General features: G+C 41.8%; 1 protein-coding gene across 1 annotated transcript in view; it reads right to left on the bottom strand.

The window, feature by feature from the left end:
- Nucleotides 1–381: 381 nt before the first annotated feature.
- Nucleotides 382–18,212, bottom strand: part of susd2 (sushi domain containing 2) — a 29,290-nt gene continuing 11,459 nt past the window's right edge. The window contains exons 12-15 of the mRNA XM_010876042.3: nt 15,281–15,397; nt 14,739–14,915; nt 7,378–7,474; nt 382–1,400 (exon numbers count right to left, since the gene is read on the bottom strand). Of these exons, the coding sequence (XP_010874344.2) occupies nt 1,352–1,400; nt 7,378–7,474; nt 14,739–14,915; nt 15,281–15,397 (440 nt within the window). The 3' untranslated portion in view covers nt 382–1,351. The remainder of the gene's footprint in view (nt 1,401–7,377; nt 7,475–14,738; nt 14,916–15,280; nt 15,398–18,212) is intronic.

Below are 18,212 nucleotides of genomic sequence, written 5' to 3'. Positions count from 1 at the left end.
TTGGAAGAACTGTGTTCCCTTCCTCTAGTAGAGATCCAGATGCTCATGGAATCTATGTCAAGATGCATTGAAGCTGTTCTAAGCAGCGCTGTCCAGCATGCTCCCCACATGCATCAATGAGCCTCTTTTCCTTCCTTGGACCACTTTTGATAGGTACTGACCACTGCAGACCGGGAACACCCCACAAGGGCTGCAGTTTTGGAGATGCTCTGACCCAGTCGTCTGGCCATCACAATTTGGCCCTTGTCAAAGCCACTCAGATCCTTACGCTTGCCCATTTTGCCTGCTTCTAACACATCAACTTTGAGGACAGAAAGGTCACTTGCTGCCTAATATATCCCACCCACTGACAGGTGCCATATTAACGAGATTATCAGCGTTATTCACTTCAACTGTCAGTGGTCATAATGTTATGACTGATTGGTGTAAACACACACACACACCAACATACAGAACATTTCGTAGGCCATTTTTCCCTAACTTTGAATCACGGCCTTGCCTCAACACAGTAACTCAGCAGGTTTGGGTGGATTGAAGACCAAAACAAGTCATACAACACACATCTCACAGGCCATTCTACTTATTCACACATAATACACAAGCATAGGTCATTTCTTGCACACACGCAGAGGTAGATGTTGTCCAACAACCACAAGTGAGCTTGCAGGAGGCCAGCCAACCACAAGGAAACACTTGAGTGCAATGGGACAAGGCAGCCCTGTCCAATATCCCATGTAATCTGGGAGGCACTGAGACAATTTGCTCTAGATCACAGCCTACTTTCACAATTGTATATGTTTTTCCTTCATTAAAGATGGAAAAAGCATGAGCGCTGCATTAGTGCAATTGGCAAAACCATTGATGAAATGTTCTTGTGAATGCTTTTTTTCAAACCAATGAATTAAATTAACAAATAATCAAAGCCCACTGGTGAGCTACAGAACTGGCAAAAGCCGTTCAACCTTAAAATGATCAAGAGATTATTTTAACTCCACACTCCATATAAGAATATTGATAGAAATGGAACCAAGGAAGTGTGATTTGGTAAAGGGAGTTGTACATAGATGCTATCATAAAGTATTTACATATCGATTCCAGCAAAATGAACAACACTTAGTCCAAACTCCAGAAGGAGTGAAAAAATCGTGCAGGTCTGCCATTGAAGCTTTCATTTACAGACCGTTATTTCTATCAGTTAAAACAATTCATCATCCTTATTCCAATGTAAAAAAAAAACAATGTCAACATTTAATTAAACGTGCATCTACACATATTGATGTCTGCCTGAGGATGAATTAGTGGTGGGTTCATTCAAAATTCATCAGGTCCAGAGATAGACAGTAGAGGGACATCAACTTTGTTCAAAAATCACCTTTGCTTCCATTCTGTTCTGTCTTGTTCTGAAGTAAAGAATAGAGGACAAAATGGGTTAACATGCAGTGGATGAAAAACATCTAATTAATTGTAAATGCAGCTTTTGTTCATGTAAAGGCTGAAATCAAGACAAATCATGTCTTGATTTTGTAATCCTACTTTCAGATGCTTAAAAAGAACATTTAAGTAAAGTACAACAGATAATAATGACAATTAAAACACTGTCAATGCCTTGGTTACATGTGCACACCACCAACTAATACTTTATGAAAGCATCTTTTGCTTGGATTACAGAAGTCAGTTTGGAAAGGTCTCCATCAACCTAACACACCAGGAATCTGTTATTTTATCTCACTTTTTGCAGAATAGTTCAAGCTGAATCAAACTGTTAGGGTATCTCCTGTTCACTGCCTTCTTTAGGTCAGTTTAGAGATGATCTATAGGATTGAGTTCCAGGCTTAGACCAGAGCCATTCCAGGACAATGATTTTCCTTTTTGCAAGCCATTCCTAGGTTGATTTGGCACAGCCACTATCCTACTGAGAAGCAGCCCCATGGCATTATGCTGCCACTATCATGCTTGACAGTAGGTATGGTGAAATTTGGGTGCTGAGCCATGTTAGCATTGCGGCAATATATATTTAGCAATTAAGGCCAAATCATTTTTATCATAACACATGTTCCCACATGGTTTTGGAAAATAGGCTTGTATATTGTTGTTTTATTGTGAAAAATGGCTTTGGTCTTGCTACCCTATCCCAGAGCACATTATGAGAACCATGCTGTGCAGGATGTGCGCCCAGTTCCTGACAGAAAAGTCTGCAGCTCCTGAAGGGAAAGTATATTTCACGATAAGCCATTCTTTACTTTTCGCCCAGTCTGGAGTTAGCATCAGTAGCTTCATCCAAATTCAATGAAACTGTCACACCTGGTTAGCAAAAGCTGCATTGCATTGCATGCGGAAACTAACTTGAAAACCTTTCTAAATTAACTCGTCTGTCACAATAGCAGCAGCTTTTTTGATTGCATACTGCCAAAGTAGCTGCTGGAATTTGCTGGAACTATTTTCCCTGACCACAGCATCTGTTGCTCAGTGAAGATGTCATCAGAAAAAAAGAAAAATAACTACATGGGAGCCAGACACCATTATTAATAGGATATTTTATTCCGCAGAGTTTAGAATTGTGGAGATGCGGTAAAGAGGTTTTTAGAATCCACACAAACATAATGGACATTTTATAGAAATGTATGGGGGAAATATGACTTAGGGTAAAGATCATGAATCTCCTCAATGCCCCAAGCTTACATTTAGTCTACTGTTGGTAACTATGTGTATTTCACACTATGTTGAGCTGGTATGAAACAGATGCATATATATGCAAATATATGTTCATGTTACTGTCACTAATCCATTGCTTTGCAGCTGTAAATGTATTTTACTACAACCATTGATTTCTCCACGTCACCTGCACTAACAGGTATTGGAGTTAACCATGGCAACTTGATCAACCTGAAAAATACAATTTCTATCGTCCTGCTTTCCTTTTGGGGCAGGATATTTGCTCATATATTGGACTGCAAATTAGCTAACTTGCAAGCTAGCAAACTGCAAATAGTGTTTTGTTGGAACTGAAGTTATTTTGCCAGATTAGATAAAAAATGTGAGAACTATTTAGAGAACCATATTAATACTATTTGAGAAATAAAACTGACAGGTTAATATAGGAAGTATCAGGGCAGTAGAAAATAAGAAGAGTAGGAAAGAATGGCTTATTGTGAAGACAACAAGGGCCTTCAGACGCCCAAATAAGGTTTTAGGTCGAACAATCCCTTTAAGGTTGTTGGCCTCCTGGTAGCCTACCCGATAAGTGTCAGCTTACTATGGCATCAATTTTAGAGGGACGTCATGGTCTTGGCCATGTCCTTGTGGGGCCATCCTTCCGCCACTCCTTAATAATAGTCTTTGCAGTGTTCCATGATACATGTACAGCATTTCAAAGTTATTTTATATATAGTACCTCTCCTGATCTGAACCTATCAATAATAACATCATGCAGATCTTTTGTTAGCTCCTTGTGTATGCTACCAAGAGACCTTCACGGAAATCCTACAGGAACAGCTGATTATACTTACGGCAAATCGGATTTGGAATATGATTGGTTAAATATGAACACAACCCCTATAAAAAGGATGTGCACACGTATGGGCTTTGGATTCTTGTTGTTTATTTTGTATTTTTCCAACAAATAATCATTATTTTTCATAAATTAAAGATTTTGTTGCAAGATCTTATTAAACTTATAATAAAAAGTTCTGGCATGATTTGTCTTGATGAAACAAAGTGTGTAGACATTTGAAATCCACTGTAAATGTATATACAGTACACGTACATATGAAAGACTATAGGGAGATCCAGTCTCATTCTTTCATGTGTCATGCAGTGGTAGGAGGAGGACCTGTTGAGGCCTGCTGGGTAACCCTAGATCTTAGCTGGAAAGTACCCCGGTGTCTGGAGCACAGGGTTAGGGTTGAGGCTAAGGTTCGGGAGAGGTGGGGAGTCGGGGATGCCCGGAGCCGCTAAGACCCATAGAGTCTCAACAAAGCATCAGAAGGAAATAGCTCAATTTTGTCAAGACAACCTTCTAGTCCCAAGCTCACAAAATGTGTGTAGAAGCGAGGGAGGTGTGATGGTGTGCTGAATGCTGAGCATGTAGAAATGTATTTGGGGTACTTTCCCATGCGTTGTTATACCACAGCAAGCGACAACACGAATTGTCTGAAGACAGTTCTGTGGTTAGAGGGCTGGGCCTGTACCCGACAGGTCGCTGGTTTAAATCCTGGAATTGACGACGTGAAAAAACATAGTTGTCGCTATGCTCTTGAGCAAGGCATTTAACCCCAACTGCTCCAGTAAATTGCTCTGGATGAGAGCATCCATTAAACTACTAAAATTTACAGAAGTACGTCCCTACCCATTTTGTTAGTTTTAGCAATCGCACACTGCTTTTGTGTACAAACCCGATTCCAAAAAAGTTGGGACACTGTACAAATTGTGTGTAAAAAAGGAATGGAATAATTTACAAATCTCATAAACTTATACTTAATTCACAATAGAACATAGATAACATATCGAATGTTGTAAGTGAGACATTTTGTAATGTCATGCCAAATATTGGCTCATTTTGGATTTCATGAGAGCTACACATTCCAAAAAAGTTGGGACAGGTTGGGACTGGAGGATCAATTTGCAACTTATTATGTCAATTGGCAACATTATTGGGTATAAAAAGAGCCTCTCAGAGTGGCAGTGTCTCTCAGAATTCAAGATGGGCAGAGGATCACCAATTCCCCCAATGCTGCGGCAAAAAATAGTGGAGCAATATCAGAAAGGAGTTTCTCAAAGAGTTTGAAGTTATCATCATCTACAGTGCATAATATCATCCAAAGATTCAGAGAACAATCTCTGTGCGTAAGGGTCAAGGCCGGAAAACCATACTGGATGCCCGTGATCTTCGGGCCCTCAGACGGCACTGCATCACATACAGGAATGATACTGTAAAGGAAATCACAACATGGGCTCAGGAATTCTTCCAGAAAACATTGTCGGTGAACACAATCCACCGTTGCCATTCGCCTTTGCCGGCTAAAACTCTATAGGTCAAAAAAGAAGCCGTATCTAAACAGGATCCAGAAGCGCAGGCGTTTTCTCTGGGCCAAGCATAATTTAAAATGGACTGTGGCAAAGTGGAAAAGTGTTCTGTGGTCAGACAAATCAAAATTTGAAGTTCATTTTGGAAAACAGGGAAACTGTCATGCGGACTAAAGAGGACAAGGACAACCCAAGTTGTTATCAGAGCTCAGTTCAGAAGCCTGCATCTCTGATGGTATGGGGTTGCATCAGTGCGTGTGGCATGGGCAGCCTACACATCTGGAAAGGCACCATCAATGCTGACAGTTAAGTTCTAGAACAACATATGCTCCCATCCAGACGTCGTCTCTTTCAGGGAAGGCCTTGCATTTTCCAACATTACAATGCCAGACCACATACTGCATCAATTACAATGTCATGGCTGCAAAGAAGAAGGATCCGGGTACTGAAATGGCCAGCCTGCAGTCCAGATCTTTCACCCATAGAAAACATTTGGTGCATCATAAAGAGGAAGGTGCGACAAAGAAGACCTAAGACAGTTAAGCAACTAGAAGCCTGTATTAGACAAGAATGGGACAACATTCCTATTCATAAACTTGAGCAACTTGTCTCCTCAGTCCCCAGACGTTTGTAGTCTGTTATAATATAATGTGTTTATGCCATGAAATTTCAAATCAACTTATTTTTCCCTTAAAGTGATACATTTTCTCAGTTTAAACATTTGATATGTCATCTATGTTGTATTCTAAATAAAATATAGAAATTTGAAACTTCCACATCATTGCATTCTGTTTTTATTCGCAATTGTACAGTGTCCCAACTTTTTTGGAATCGGGTTTGTATCCTGGTCATGTTAGCACGTCTGTATCGCCATAACCACTCACGTGCGCCGTGTGTGTGTGTGTGTGTGTGAGTGCATCCATGCGTGCGTGCATGCGTGAGGGTGTGTGAGATCAGCTTTTGGTACAACACCTCCCAGCCACACAGGTGCACAGCTTTGACATATTCTCCAATTACATTCCCTTCCTCCTCAGACTAGGTGATCGTCAACGCCAGCCCCCCCCCCCCCCCCCCAGAGTTTTTGCCATAACAGGTTGAAACAATAGTCATTTCTCTACCCAGAGAACTGAGGCTGAAAGGCCCCCAGAGTGCACCTGGCAGCTTGACACGCATGCTGCTCACTTCCACAGGCGAGCAATTGTGGGGGAAGCCCTCTTGAAGTGAGGACATAAAATAAGATAAAAAACAGGCCTGTAATTTGGTTAGCTAGTGGGTCGGGGAGCTAGTGCTGGCTTCTCTTCTCAGAGCATTCTAAAGGACGGGTTTACCCACAGGGTGTTGAGTCCCAATGGCAACCTACTCCTTGTGCATTCCTGGTTATAAGCAGTGCACTACATAAGGGATAAGGTGAATTTGAGGAGGCATCCATGGTCTGTCCTCATCTGAGGAGATAATGTATAATTTCATTAGATCAGAGGGGTTTTGTGTGTGTTTTATGAGGGGGGGCTCAGAGGCAGACATAAACCATGCAGGTGAGATCAATGGTAATCATGAATCATCGTTTTCTTTGTTCGTTCGGATTAAATGAAGACATCCTAGGGCCATTATTAACGACCTACCTTATCTATTTTATCTCTTATGTCTGCCTATAACATCTGTGTCAAATTCTATATATAATACTCTTCAGGGTTGGAAATGAAGACCGTAAAGATCCTATAACTCAATGATAGGATCAAGACATTTAAGAGGGGGAACTCACCGACAAGGTATCACGGCATGATATCACATTTATTTTCATCTAGTTTATTACATATTTATTTATTTATCACATCGTGTCACTGATAAAATGTTTCATGTAATCTACGGATACCGAAGACAATAAATGGAGGTTGACAAACCAGGCCTATCTGATTAAGTAACCTTGCCTTCGGACCGGTACGCGTTCTAGTTTTTGGTAACAGCCATCTGCAGATGTAAGATCTACAGCAAGAAAAGAACGCTGCAGCAAAAGGAAATAATGTGGATAAAATAACATTTAAAAGAGTCCAGTATTAATATTATTCTAATAATAATACATTTTTGTAAAAGTTGATATCTGAAAATGTAATCAAAAGGAAATTACACTTTGTGGGGCGATTAACTGAAGAGCCGACATCTGTAACCATACAGTGGTGTATTGGTGTTAACAGCCAAAACATAAGCCAAAAGGCTTTATTTCAGTGGAATACTATGATCTTGAGAGGCACAGACAGCCACAGGTTTGATACCCAATCTGTTAAATAATATGCTAGTTTAAATACACATTTTTGGTAGCGTGGACACGATGTGTGTGTGTGACAGAGAGAGCATACCAACCTGTTCTGTTTCCTGTAGTGTAGGCTGATCATTACCCACATAGTGATCAGGGTAGCAATGGAGAACACGGTACCCAACACTAGTCCCAGGAGGTTTTCTGTCAAAGACACACAAACGGTTACTGTTTAACACTCCCCTTAAAGCGCGGTTGTTCAAACTCTGACGGCTGATAGGCTGGAAGCCGTGATATAGGAGACCGTATGCCACGGGTATGGCAACGGTTATATTGTGTTGGTGACCAGTTCAGAATAGCAGTCCGGGGTTTGTGCTGTTCGGACAATACAGCACAGCTAAGCGATTGCTTATTTAGACGACATAACGCAATTGTAGCACGTCTCTCCAACACAAAGACATTTAACTGAAATATTGAACAGCTGGTCACACAGATCTCCCGGTGTACATATACAGGGTCATCCCAGCATTATCATTGGTATAAGGAAGGCAGAAGGGAACAAGTCAACAACAAAATAAGATAAAGGGAGCGAACACACATGCTGGTGTTGTACCAGAAGCTCATACACATGCTGGTTTTGCTGTATACACAGACACACAAACACACACACACACACAGTCATAGTGTCCCCCCTGAAGTTTTCCAATGAATCTCTCTATATCAGGGGGTAGACAGTGCCGCTACCAGCAGTCCCAAAGCCTGGGGCACGGGTAAACAGTCAGCCCAGATAAGAGGCCAGCCTGTGGGATTGTAAGCTAGGGGCCCATGGGGACTGGTGGTCAGTCACGTCTAACATTCCTCTGATCCTGCTTCACTCCCTCAGGCGGATCATTACTCCTCCAATCCTCCCTCTTGATCTCATCGCACGGCGCAAGGGAACAACGCATTAGTGGTCCGACTGGACCATCTGATTACCCCAGAGGGGGACACGTTCGCTACACAACCAGTGGGGATTCCAGTCATACAGTTCAGTTATATTTCATACGATTCGTCCTGTTTGAATCACTTATTCAATAAATTAAATCATTCATTTTGATCATATTACTTACTGCTAAAGCACTTGGTTTGGTTTTTCAACAGATAGATATATAGATATATTAACATGTAGACTTTTTAAAAATAACAAAACCTTTTTTCATTATAATTATTTAGAGAATATAATGACCATTACGCAGTTGTGAGAAAATATTTTAGCTTCTGACATAACCAGCAGCCTAATTGCACACCAGTGATTAACTTTTTTCTTATCTTTAAGAAAAGTGAACCAGTCCTCTAAATCAGAAAGAAACTGCGCATCATCACAGACATACAGTCCCTACAGGATAACGTTGAGTTTACAGGACACCATTTGGCTTCACACTTTTAGACTTCATGTATGGTTGTAGGTGTTGGTTACCATATTATTAGACATATTAAACCTTAATACGTTTACTGTGATTGGTTAAACAAAGTTACAAAACACACATAACCAATTGGATTTTCTTATTCATCTCCCAAGACGCATATTGAAAGGAGCCTTTCATTGAAGAAAAGTAACTTTGTGGTATTATCACATAAGATTTCACTTGAACTTCGAGTCTCAAAGTAGAGAAAACAATAATCAATTGGATGAGAATGAACACAAAGCTCTGCAACAGTATATTCTGTGAATATAAATGATACTGAGAGAAAAGCAGCGATATAAACCAATAAACTAAGCTCCCTTATATAATTCTAACATCAAACTGCAATACGCACGCAAACAGGCATGCACACTCACACACACACACACACACACACACACTCACACACACACACACACACACACACACACACACACAAATCCCTAAAGCTTAACTGGTATCAGGGTTGCTGACATTTCTTTGAGCCTTAGATGAGTTTTTTGGCAGAGATGATATCATCTAAGTAATGCTCTGCTCCGTTTTTCATCAAATGCAACTTTTTGCCTCTCATCAGAATTAGTGACAGGAATAATATCCAATGTGTGGAAGTCACGTCACACAAACCACAACATCAATTTGGAGAGAGTAAAGGAAAAACTTTTCCCGCACCATTCTCCCCCCCAACGGAGTCTTCGCTTCTTGGCACTCAGTGCCTTTCTCTCTTTCTCACTCGCCCACCAACCAACACAGGAGTTCATTTGGGATGCAGGTATAAACACCCCCCCCCCACACACACACACACACGTGCGCGCACACACACACATTCTGAAATCGATAGTGCTAATAAGGCGTTGTTTACAGCTAGCATCTATGGGGGCTCTTAGAAGGACCAGTGGCAGGCTGATAAAAGCCTGAGAGGCTGTGGGCTGAAGAGCACATTACATCACACTGGACCGAATCAGTGGAACCCAGATCAAAGGAACATGAGTGGTGTCAAAGGGTTGCGTCCCAAATGGTGCCCTATTCCCTACGGGCCCTGGTCAACAGCAGCACAAGGGCCATTTGTGACTCCAACCAAAGGAATTCTTTCCCTTTCCATTACGTTGCCTTCAAGTCAAGGAGAATGACCTTCAAGTGTATCTCTAAGCGTTCTGTTCCCAGACAGTGGGTGTCGATAAGGAGAGAGGAAAACACCTTTAACGTGGAGGCTGGGGGGGTGAAATAAATGGGGCCCCTCTTCATTGCCCCCCCGCCTGAGCACTCACTCTCTTTCGACACCAGGATCGTCTTTCTTCTTCGGTGTCCTCTATCTCTCATTCTCCTTTATCTCTATCTGTCTCCCTCACTCCACCCTTCCTCGATTCTCCTCTTCGTATTAGCATGCTCCCTTTCGCCTCGTTTTCTCTGTCTCCCCCTTGTCCTCTTGCCTCCCTCACTTCTCCCTCTTTCTTTCACTCTCTCTCACTCTCTATCTCTGAGGAGATAAGCAATGTTGTCAACTTCCAGCTCCTCCTAACTGGTCTCTATCCAGAGAAAGCTCCTTCCAGAGAGACAGACAAAAAAAACTGAGAGAAATATTTCCAGAGACATGGCAGGTAAGAGGGTCAGGACAACCCAAGTTGAACAGACGTTCTCTCATTCATAGTTTGACCATAGTCAGAGCCTGCAAGTGGCTATAGGATGATAAAATACCATGCTAGCTTAGTGTGACAGTCTTTGAGCTAACATTTGCCTGCCAAATATGTGAAATGAGGTGAAATCTACAATATGGAAATGATGGGTTGTACTGTATACCAGGACAATTTCTACACAGCATCTGAAAGCTTCTAGAAGCTTCCGCCATTGTGGGTTGATTTTAAGTTCAGAGTACTTTAGATTTGGGAGGAGGTCTTAACTGTCAAAATCTATGGAGAAATACTGGATATACATTTTGGGGAAAGATATAAATAATATAAAGCCTAAATAATACTGGATATACATTTTGGGGAAAGATATAAATAATATAAAGCATAAATAATACCTCCTCCGCACAAACGCACATGCACACTTTTCTCAGCTTGGCTCTGATCCCGCACACAAGCTCCCCCAGGTCTTTGTGACAGCAAGACCGAGAAATAGTCGCAAAAGAATATGAAATAAAAGCAACGGGAGTCAAGATAAAGGAATCAGAAAACAGGCGAGGAATATTGAAGGCTCTTTTTAATCACAAAAGCCTGTTAACTCTGAAGTACCAGGATAGGTATCTGGTTTATTCACGAGTATCTTCATTCAAAAACAGTGGGGAACAGCCACTGGTTTAAATGTCTCTGACTATGGCGGCCTTTCAACAGCTCTCCCTCTCTCTCTCGCTCCCTCCCTCTACCTCTCTCTCTCCCTCTCTTTTGCCCTTTCTTTCTCTCTCGCACTTTCTGCACTGTCCCCTGTTCCCACAAGGACTCGGGAAATAAAAACGAGGGGGACCTTAATTCATTGTTTTCTCTCCACTGCCTATTTCAGTCAGCGTCACTCTACCTCTCTGTCTCTCTTCTTTCTTTCTTGCTGTCACCTCTCCTTTGATCATCCTTTCTTCTCTTCCTCCTCTCTATGAACTCTTAAAGTCAAACCCTGCCATTATCCCAGACACCAGCTGCGTAGCAGCAAGCACCTGGCTGGTCCGTTGACAGTTACAGTTAGAGTATTGGTGTTAAACTCAGTGCCGTTGGTGACTGGCCACCTAATCAACGTCCTGTTGGCTCATCCATCCATAATTCATTTCACATGAAACGTTTCAAATAATGTACAGTACTATATAAAATGCATGCAGTCGCCCAAGCGTGACATCGCTCTGGATAAGAAAGGATTTTATTTGTACGCATCTATTCCTCCATCTGCAATGGCATTGTTTTGCCAGAGAGCCCAAGAATGACTCAGCCCAGCTCCAACAAACAGTTATAACGCTTGAACTTCATTATTTCTCCCAGGCTCTTTCTAAAGTTATGAAGATCAAAAACATTCCAGTGACTTTTTGTCTTTAAGAAAACCTCCCCTGCCTCCTCATGACTATCTTCTCCCACCAGATAACATTAAAACTGATCATCAGGCTTGGCCCAAATGGCCCTGTATACGCTACTTAGCCCACTACTATTAATCAGAGCCCAATTGGCCTGGTGCACTTCCTAGGGAATATGGCGCTGTTAAGGACCATTCCGAATTCACCATCCATTACGCCCTCATAAAACCTTACAAAGTAACTTAAACGGACAGCTAAAAGCACACTGCAAGGCAAATTGTCGGTGAATGATATTAAATTATAATTAGGGACTGGCAATGTTCCAGTGCTGGTGAGAAGGAACATCCAGCTACAGTATATAATCTGCTTTGACAGAAGAAACCTGGGCGCCGCCTCTCAAGTCACTATTGTCATTATTGGAGCCAGGCTCCAAAGAGTATTTTACATTTTCTAAACATATATTCACATGATTTGCTTCAATAAAATACAGCCAAGACTTTTCCATGTGATACAGAATAGTGCTTGAGTCTCAGTAGTACAACCACCATTACCTAATTACTCCTACTGCTGAGTGTCGTTTGAATGTTTACCCTCGTCTTTAAGCGCTGGCGTGACTCACACAGGGTGAGCAGGAGTACACACAGATGCAGCTTTCCCGGTCTGTACGCCCCGTTTTGATCTTCAAAACTTGTCCAGTGTTTACGGTACGGCTAGCAGTCACATCGGATGCATCCCAAACCACGCCTATTTCCCTTTAAAGGTCACGGCGTTTGACCAGGGCCCATAGGGAGCGCGTCTCTCTCTCTCTGTGAGCGTGTGCGTGGGGCATGCGTGTTTGGACCATGCTCTTAAAGTGGCCGGATGACATCCGAATGGCCCACCAGGCAGCGTGTTGGGAAACCAACCTTAAAACAGTGTTTCGTGGAGACAACTCTACAATGATAACGAACGACGCTCTCACTTCTCATGTGCTTCCAGACCGGATCGTGGACCATCATGACTCTGGTGCAGAACACCTAACGAGGGCCAGGTGTTGTTCCATGACCCCAAAAAACTGGTTATGATGTCCCCCCCGTGTCTATTGTACACTTGATTCATTAATGAAAACAAGACGGCCTGGCCTCAAGTAAACAGCACGCCAGGGTGAACAGAGAGAATTGTAATTATAGGACGAATAAATCTGGAGTGCTGGTCTGGTTAGAAATACATTTTAAAACGTAACATCAGTGATTTTATTACTTTCAGTAATGTCCTGACAAGTTAATTCAAGAATAAATGAAAAAACAATGCCTGAATTACATTATCATTCTAATAGGAACAAATCTGTTTAGGCTCTATTCTGTCCAGCTGTGATCCAGTATTTATGTCCTTTTGGCCAGAGAAAGATCAGATAGCTATCAAAAGAAAGTCTATGTTAATGAAAAGAGGATGGAGGTAAATAGAGAAGGGAATAATGAGATAGAAGACGGATACCTCCATCTGAGTTTGGAGAGATGAGGGAAGGAAACAAGTGCATGTGGTTTGCTTCTCCAATGGAAATTATCCAGGAAAACACTGACATCTGTTGGTGACAACCGAACACTACAACAGACAAGGGAAAATGCTTGGCAAAGGCCGCCGTACCCCTGTTAGCTATTAAAACCCAATGTGGAAACACAGGTGGTTCTCATTCAAGAGCAGAGAGACAGAGAGATAAAGAGTTAGAGAGGAGAAAGAGAAATAAAGAAAGAGGTGACAGCGAGAGAGAAAGAGAGAGAAAGTGAGAGAGACCAGGGCCAAAGCCAAACCATGGTTCTAATGGAGTAATGGGATAATGGTAAGGCCTCTAGCTGAGAACACAAACCACAGTTACTGGAACTGTGAGTTTAAGTCAGGGTAATGTGCTTTTCAAATTCCCTCTGTCACAGGTTCTTATTCAGGACAGTCACTGCAAATGGTTTTTTATATTTACAGAAGCATGTTATCTGAACCACACCCTAGGAATCACGGAGCAAATGGTACCAAGTAGGCCTTACTAGCATGGGTCAATGGTGGATGTAAAATATGGTTATGGCAATTAGTTACGTTAGGGCAAGGGTTTAAGATAAGTATTGAAGGAAAGGCTTGGCGGTTACAAAGGAAAGGTTAGGCGGTAGAACGCATGTTGTACACAAAGTAAGTCAGCTCAATTCCTATATCAAACTAATTACATTGTAAACCAGTTCTTAACAGTAATAAGGAACCTTGGGGGTTTGTAGTATGTGGCCAATTAATATTGGTTAAACTAGAACTAAAGTCTTCTGTAATTGGTCTCATGCTCCAGTTACGTGTTAAGAGATTACGGTATATTGGAATCAGAATGAAAAGCTCCACCTTCACTTTTAGAAAATTCTTTATGAGACAAATCTCCCCTCCCATTCTTAGATTCAAAAGATGCTAACACCTGCGAATTTGGGATTTGTCCAAGGCACCGGAAGTGACGCTGCTCGTAATCTCACACACAAACTGTTATTTTAAAAGAAACGTTGGTACTGTTTATGTTTACATAGTTGGTCCATGAGAAATAAATGGCCAATATACCGTGGTTAAGGGTTCTGCGTTGTTTCATGCTTAAGAGCAGCCTTTCGCTGGGTTATATAGATAATTCACCACACTGGTGTGTTACTGCTGAAGAAGCGTTGAATGTCGGTCCTGCATACAGTACACTAGCATAGATAAACAGAGACTTAACCTTTGACATACACAGATAGTGGGTAAATGGGCTATGTGGCTTAGTTGGTAAAGCATAGTACTATGACAGGGTTGTGGGTTCAATTCCTGCAGGGGACCAGGATAAAACTGTGCACTCCTTTAAGATGTCTTGTCTAAGACTGTCTGCTTAAATACTCAGACTTCTACATAAAAAACACACATTTCTAAAGATCTTTGGGATGTCAGTTTTTGAAAAACATCTATGCCGGTCTTATTGTTTGTTTTTATTCAAAAAAGCACACATACAGCACACCTTTTTGTGTGCTAAAAGAGATTTGTTTCTACAGGTCAATAGGAAGGGATTTACCAGATAGGCAGTAGGTTTCATCTCCGCTCCACTCTCCACTGGGCAGGCATGTTCGTTCAGTAGAACCAAAGAGACCGTAGCCACTCTTACAGGAAAAACTCACTATCGCCCCCTCTAGGTATCGCGTCCCTTCCTTTTCACCGTTCCTTGGAGTGGCCAGCCAATCACAGGACACCACTAAAAGACAAAATGATGTTATTTACTAATAAATACATCAATATATTCAAGATTTTGCTCCAGAAATCTATTGGTTGTAGGTGTCAATGCACCATTCTTATAATTCATGTAGTCTTCATTTAGAACAGACTGGTGCAAAGTACATTCATTAACATACATAAATACAATCTGTACAAGTCACGGCTCATTACTGAACACTTTAGAGAAAAATGTGTCCCTGCATCAATCAATGCAAAAAGTAAAAAATATGAGCACAAGGCTAAATTGTGCTCCTTGTATTGAAGTGTTGGGTTAATGAGTGGACAAATGAACAGTTTGAATGTTAATGTCACTGTCCAATGGTAGTTTGTGTAATAGTGACATACCAGGCAGCAGGTCATGCAGGAGGGCCTCGTGACTCTGGAAGGACATCAAGGTGGAGTTGCCCACAGCCAGACTACGGGTGATCAAGGTGTCGTACTTGCAGAACAGGGCCCCCTCACCTATAAATTAGCAGGTTGCATTATATTATTTTTCTACTGCACAAAAGGTCAGACCGAAAATTAACCCTTCCCTTCAGGGAGCAATCATGGTTAACTGTCTTGCTCAAGAACAGTTACATACACTGTCCAAAAAAATTAAAAGAACACTTAAAATCACACATCAGGTCTCTATGAACGAAACAGTATATTAAAATCTTTAATTTGTTGAGAACAAAATGACGTAACAACGGTCAATGGAAACCAAAATCACCAACTGATTGAGGGCTGGATTCAAACTCTCACTGAAAATCAAAGTAAACAATTGAAATCACAGGCTGTTCCAACATGAGTGAATTTCATCACGGCAACTCATAATGTGACTCAGTAGTGTGCATGGCCACATGCCTGTATGCACTCCAACAATGTCTGGGCATGCTCCTGATGAGACAGCGGATGGTGTCCTGGGGGATCTCCTCCCAGAACTGGATCAGTGCATCAGTGAGCTCCTCGACAGTCAGTGGCGCCACTTGGTGGTACCGGATGCACAGATACTGCACGTAACATCAGAGGTTCCCAAATGGATTCAGGTCTGGGGAACATGAGGGCCAGTCAATGGCATCAATGTCTTCGTCATCCAGGAACAGCCTACACACTCTGACCACATGAGGCCGGGCATTCTCCTGCATCAGGAGGAACCCAGGGCCCACTGCACCAGCATAACGATGGGTCTGTGGATTTCATCCTGGTACCTAACAACAGTCAGGGTGCCATTGGATAGCATATGCCTCCCCAGACCATCACTGACCCACCGCTAAACCGCTCATGCTGGGTGATGTTGCAGGAAGCATAACATTCACCACAGCGTCTCCAGACTCTTCCACATCTGTCACATGTGCTCAGTGTGGACCTGCTCTCCTCTGTGAAGAGAACAGGGCGCCAATGACAGACCTGCCAATTCTGGTGTTCTCTGGCGAATACCAATCAAGCTGCATGGTACTGGGCTGTGAGCTCATGTCCCTTAGTTTTTATGAGCAATGTATTTAAATTGCCGGGTCTAGGGTTGGATTTAGCAACCTTTCAGACAATGGTCAGATGCTCTAACCGCTAGGCTTTCTGTCGCCAAAAAGAAATTTCAATACAGGGCATTGAAAAAATGCATTTAAATGTGCTTAAAGCGTATGCTACTTTTGTTTAAATGTGGTTGACTGTCATGAAATGTAAACAGTGGTTAGTTCCAAAAAAGTACTGTTTCCTCTGGGAATAGGGCACTGCTTGATTATACCTGGATTTTACCAAAGCCTTTAAGATTGGAAAGCAACCAGAGGTTAGTGTTTTGTACACCAACGTTGTCTCTGGTTCCAATCCTTTCTGACTTGACTCTTTTTATGATTTTCTCTTGTATTTACACTACCGTTCAAAAGTTTGGGGTCACTTAGAAATGTCCTTGTTTTTTAAAGAACTTGTTTTGTTCAGAAATAGAGTGTAGACATTGCTAATGCCAGCATCCCGGAGGTCAACATCCCAGGGGTCACCTCTTCACTGTTGATGTTGAGACTGGTGTTTGGCGGGTACTATTTAATGAAGCTGCAAGAGGACCTGTGAGGCGTCTGACATGTTTTTGACCTCCCAGTTTCCATTCCGGTTAGAGACAGTTTGCGCTGTTCTATGAAGGGAGTACTACACATCGTTGTACAAGATCTTCAGTTTCTTGGCACTTTCTCACATGGAATAGTGGTCATTTCTCAGAACAAGAATAGACTGACATGTTTCAAAAGACAGTTCTTTGTTTATGGCCACTTTGTTTCTGGCCCACAAAGGCTAATTCTCCAGATACTGATCTAGTCTGAAGAAGGCCAGTTTTATTGCTTCTTTAATCAACACAACAGTTTTCAGCGGTGCTAACATAATCAAAAAAGGGTGTTCTAAAGATCAGTCACTCTTTTAAAATGATTAACATGGATTAGGAAACATGCCATTGGAACACATTGGATGCCATTGGACTGATTATTGTTGATAAAGGAGCGTCTGTACACCTACAGTGGATATAAAAAGTATACACACCCCTGTTAAAATGCCAGGTTCTTGTGATGTAAAAGAATGAGACAAAACTTTTTCCACATTTAATGTGACATTTAACGTGAACAATTCAATTGAAAAACAAACTGAAATCTTTGAGGAAAAAAAACCTGGTTGTATAAGTGTGCTTGGGAACTGGGGATGTGGCTGTGTTCAGAGTTAACCAATCACATTCAAACTCATGTTTAACAGAAGTCATTACATACCTGCCATCATTTAAAATGACTCTGATTAATCACAAATAAAGTTCAGCAGTTCAGGATTTTCCTGACATTTTCTTAGTTGCATCTCAGAGCAAAAGCCATAGTCCACAGAGAGCTTCCAAAGCATCAGAGGGATCTCATTATTGAAAGATATCAGTCAGGAGAAGGTTACAAAATAATTTCCAAACCATTAGATATACCATGGAACACAGTGAAGACTGTCATCATCAAGTGGAGAAAATATGGCACAACAGAGACATTACCAAGAACTGGACGTCCCTCCAAAATTGATGAAAAGACGAGAAGAAAACTGGTCAGGGAGGCTTCCAAGAGGCCTACAGCAACATTAAAGGAACTGCAGGAATTTCTGGCAAGTACGGGCTGTGTGCTACATGTGACAACAATCTCCCATATTCTTCATATGAATGGGCTATTGGGAGGGTGGCAAGACGGAAGGCTTTTCTTACAAAGAAAAACATCCAAGCCTGGTTGAAGTTTGCAAAAACAAACATCAAGTCTCCCAAAAGCACGTGAGAAAATGTGTTATGGTCTGATGA

The sequence above is a fragment of the Esox lucius genome, chromosome 13 (genome assembly GCF_011004845.1).
Source record: "Esox lucius isolate fEsoLuc1 chromosome 13, fEsoLuc1.pri, whole genome shotgun sequence".
NCBI classification, from domain to species: Eukaryota; Metazoa; Chordata; class Actinopteri; order Esociformes; family Esocidae; genus Esox; species Esox lucius.
Note: the sequence above shows the minus strand (reverse complement) of the source record. Positions and strands in the feature narration are given on the sequence as shown.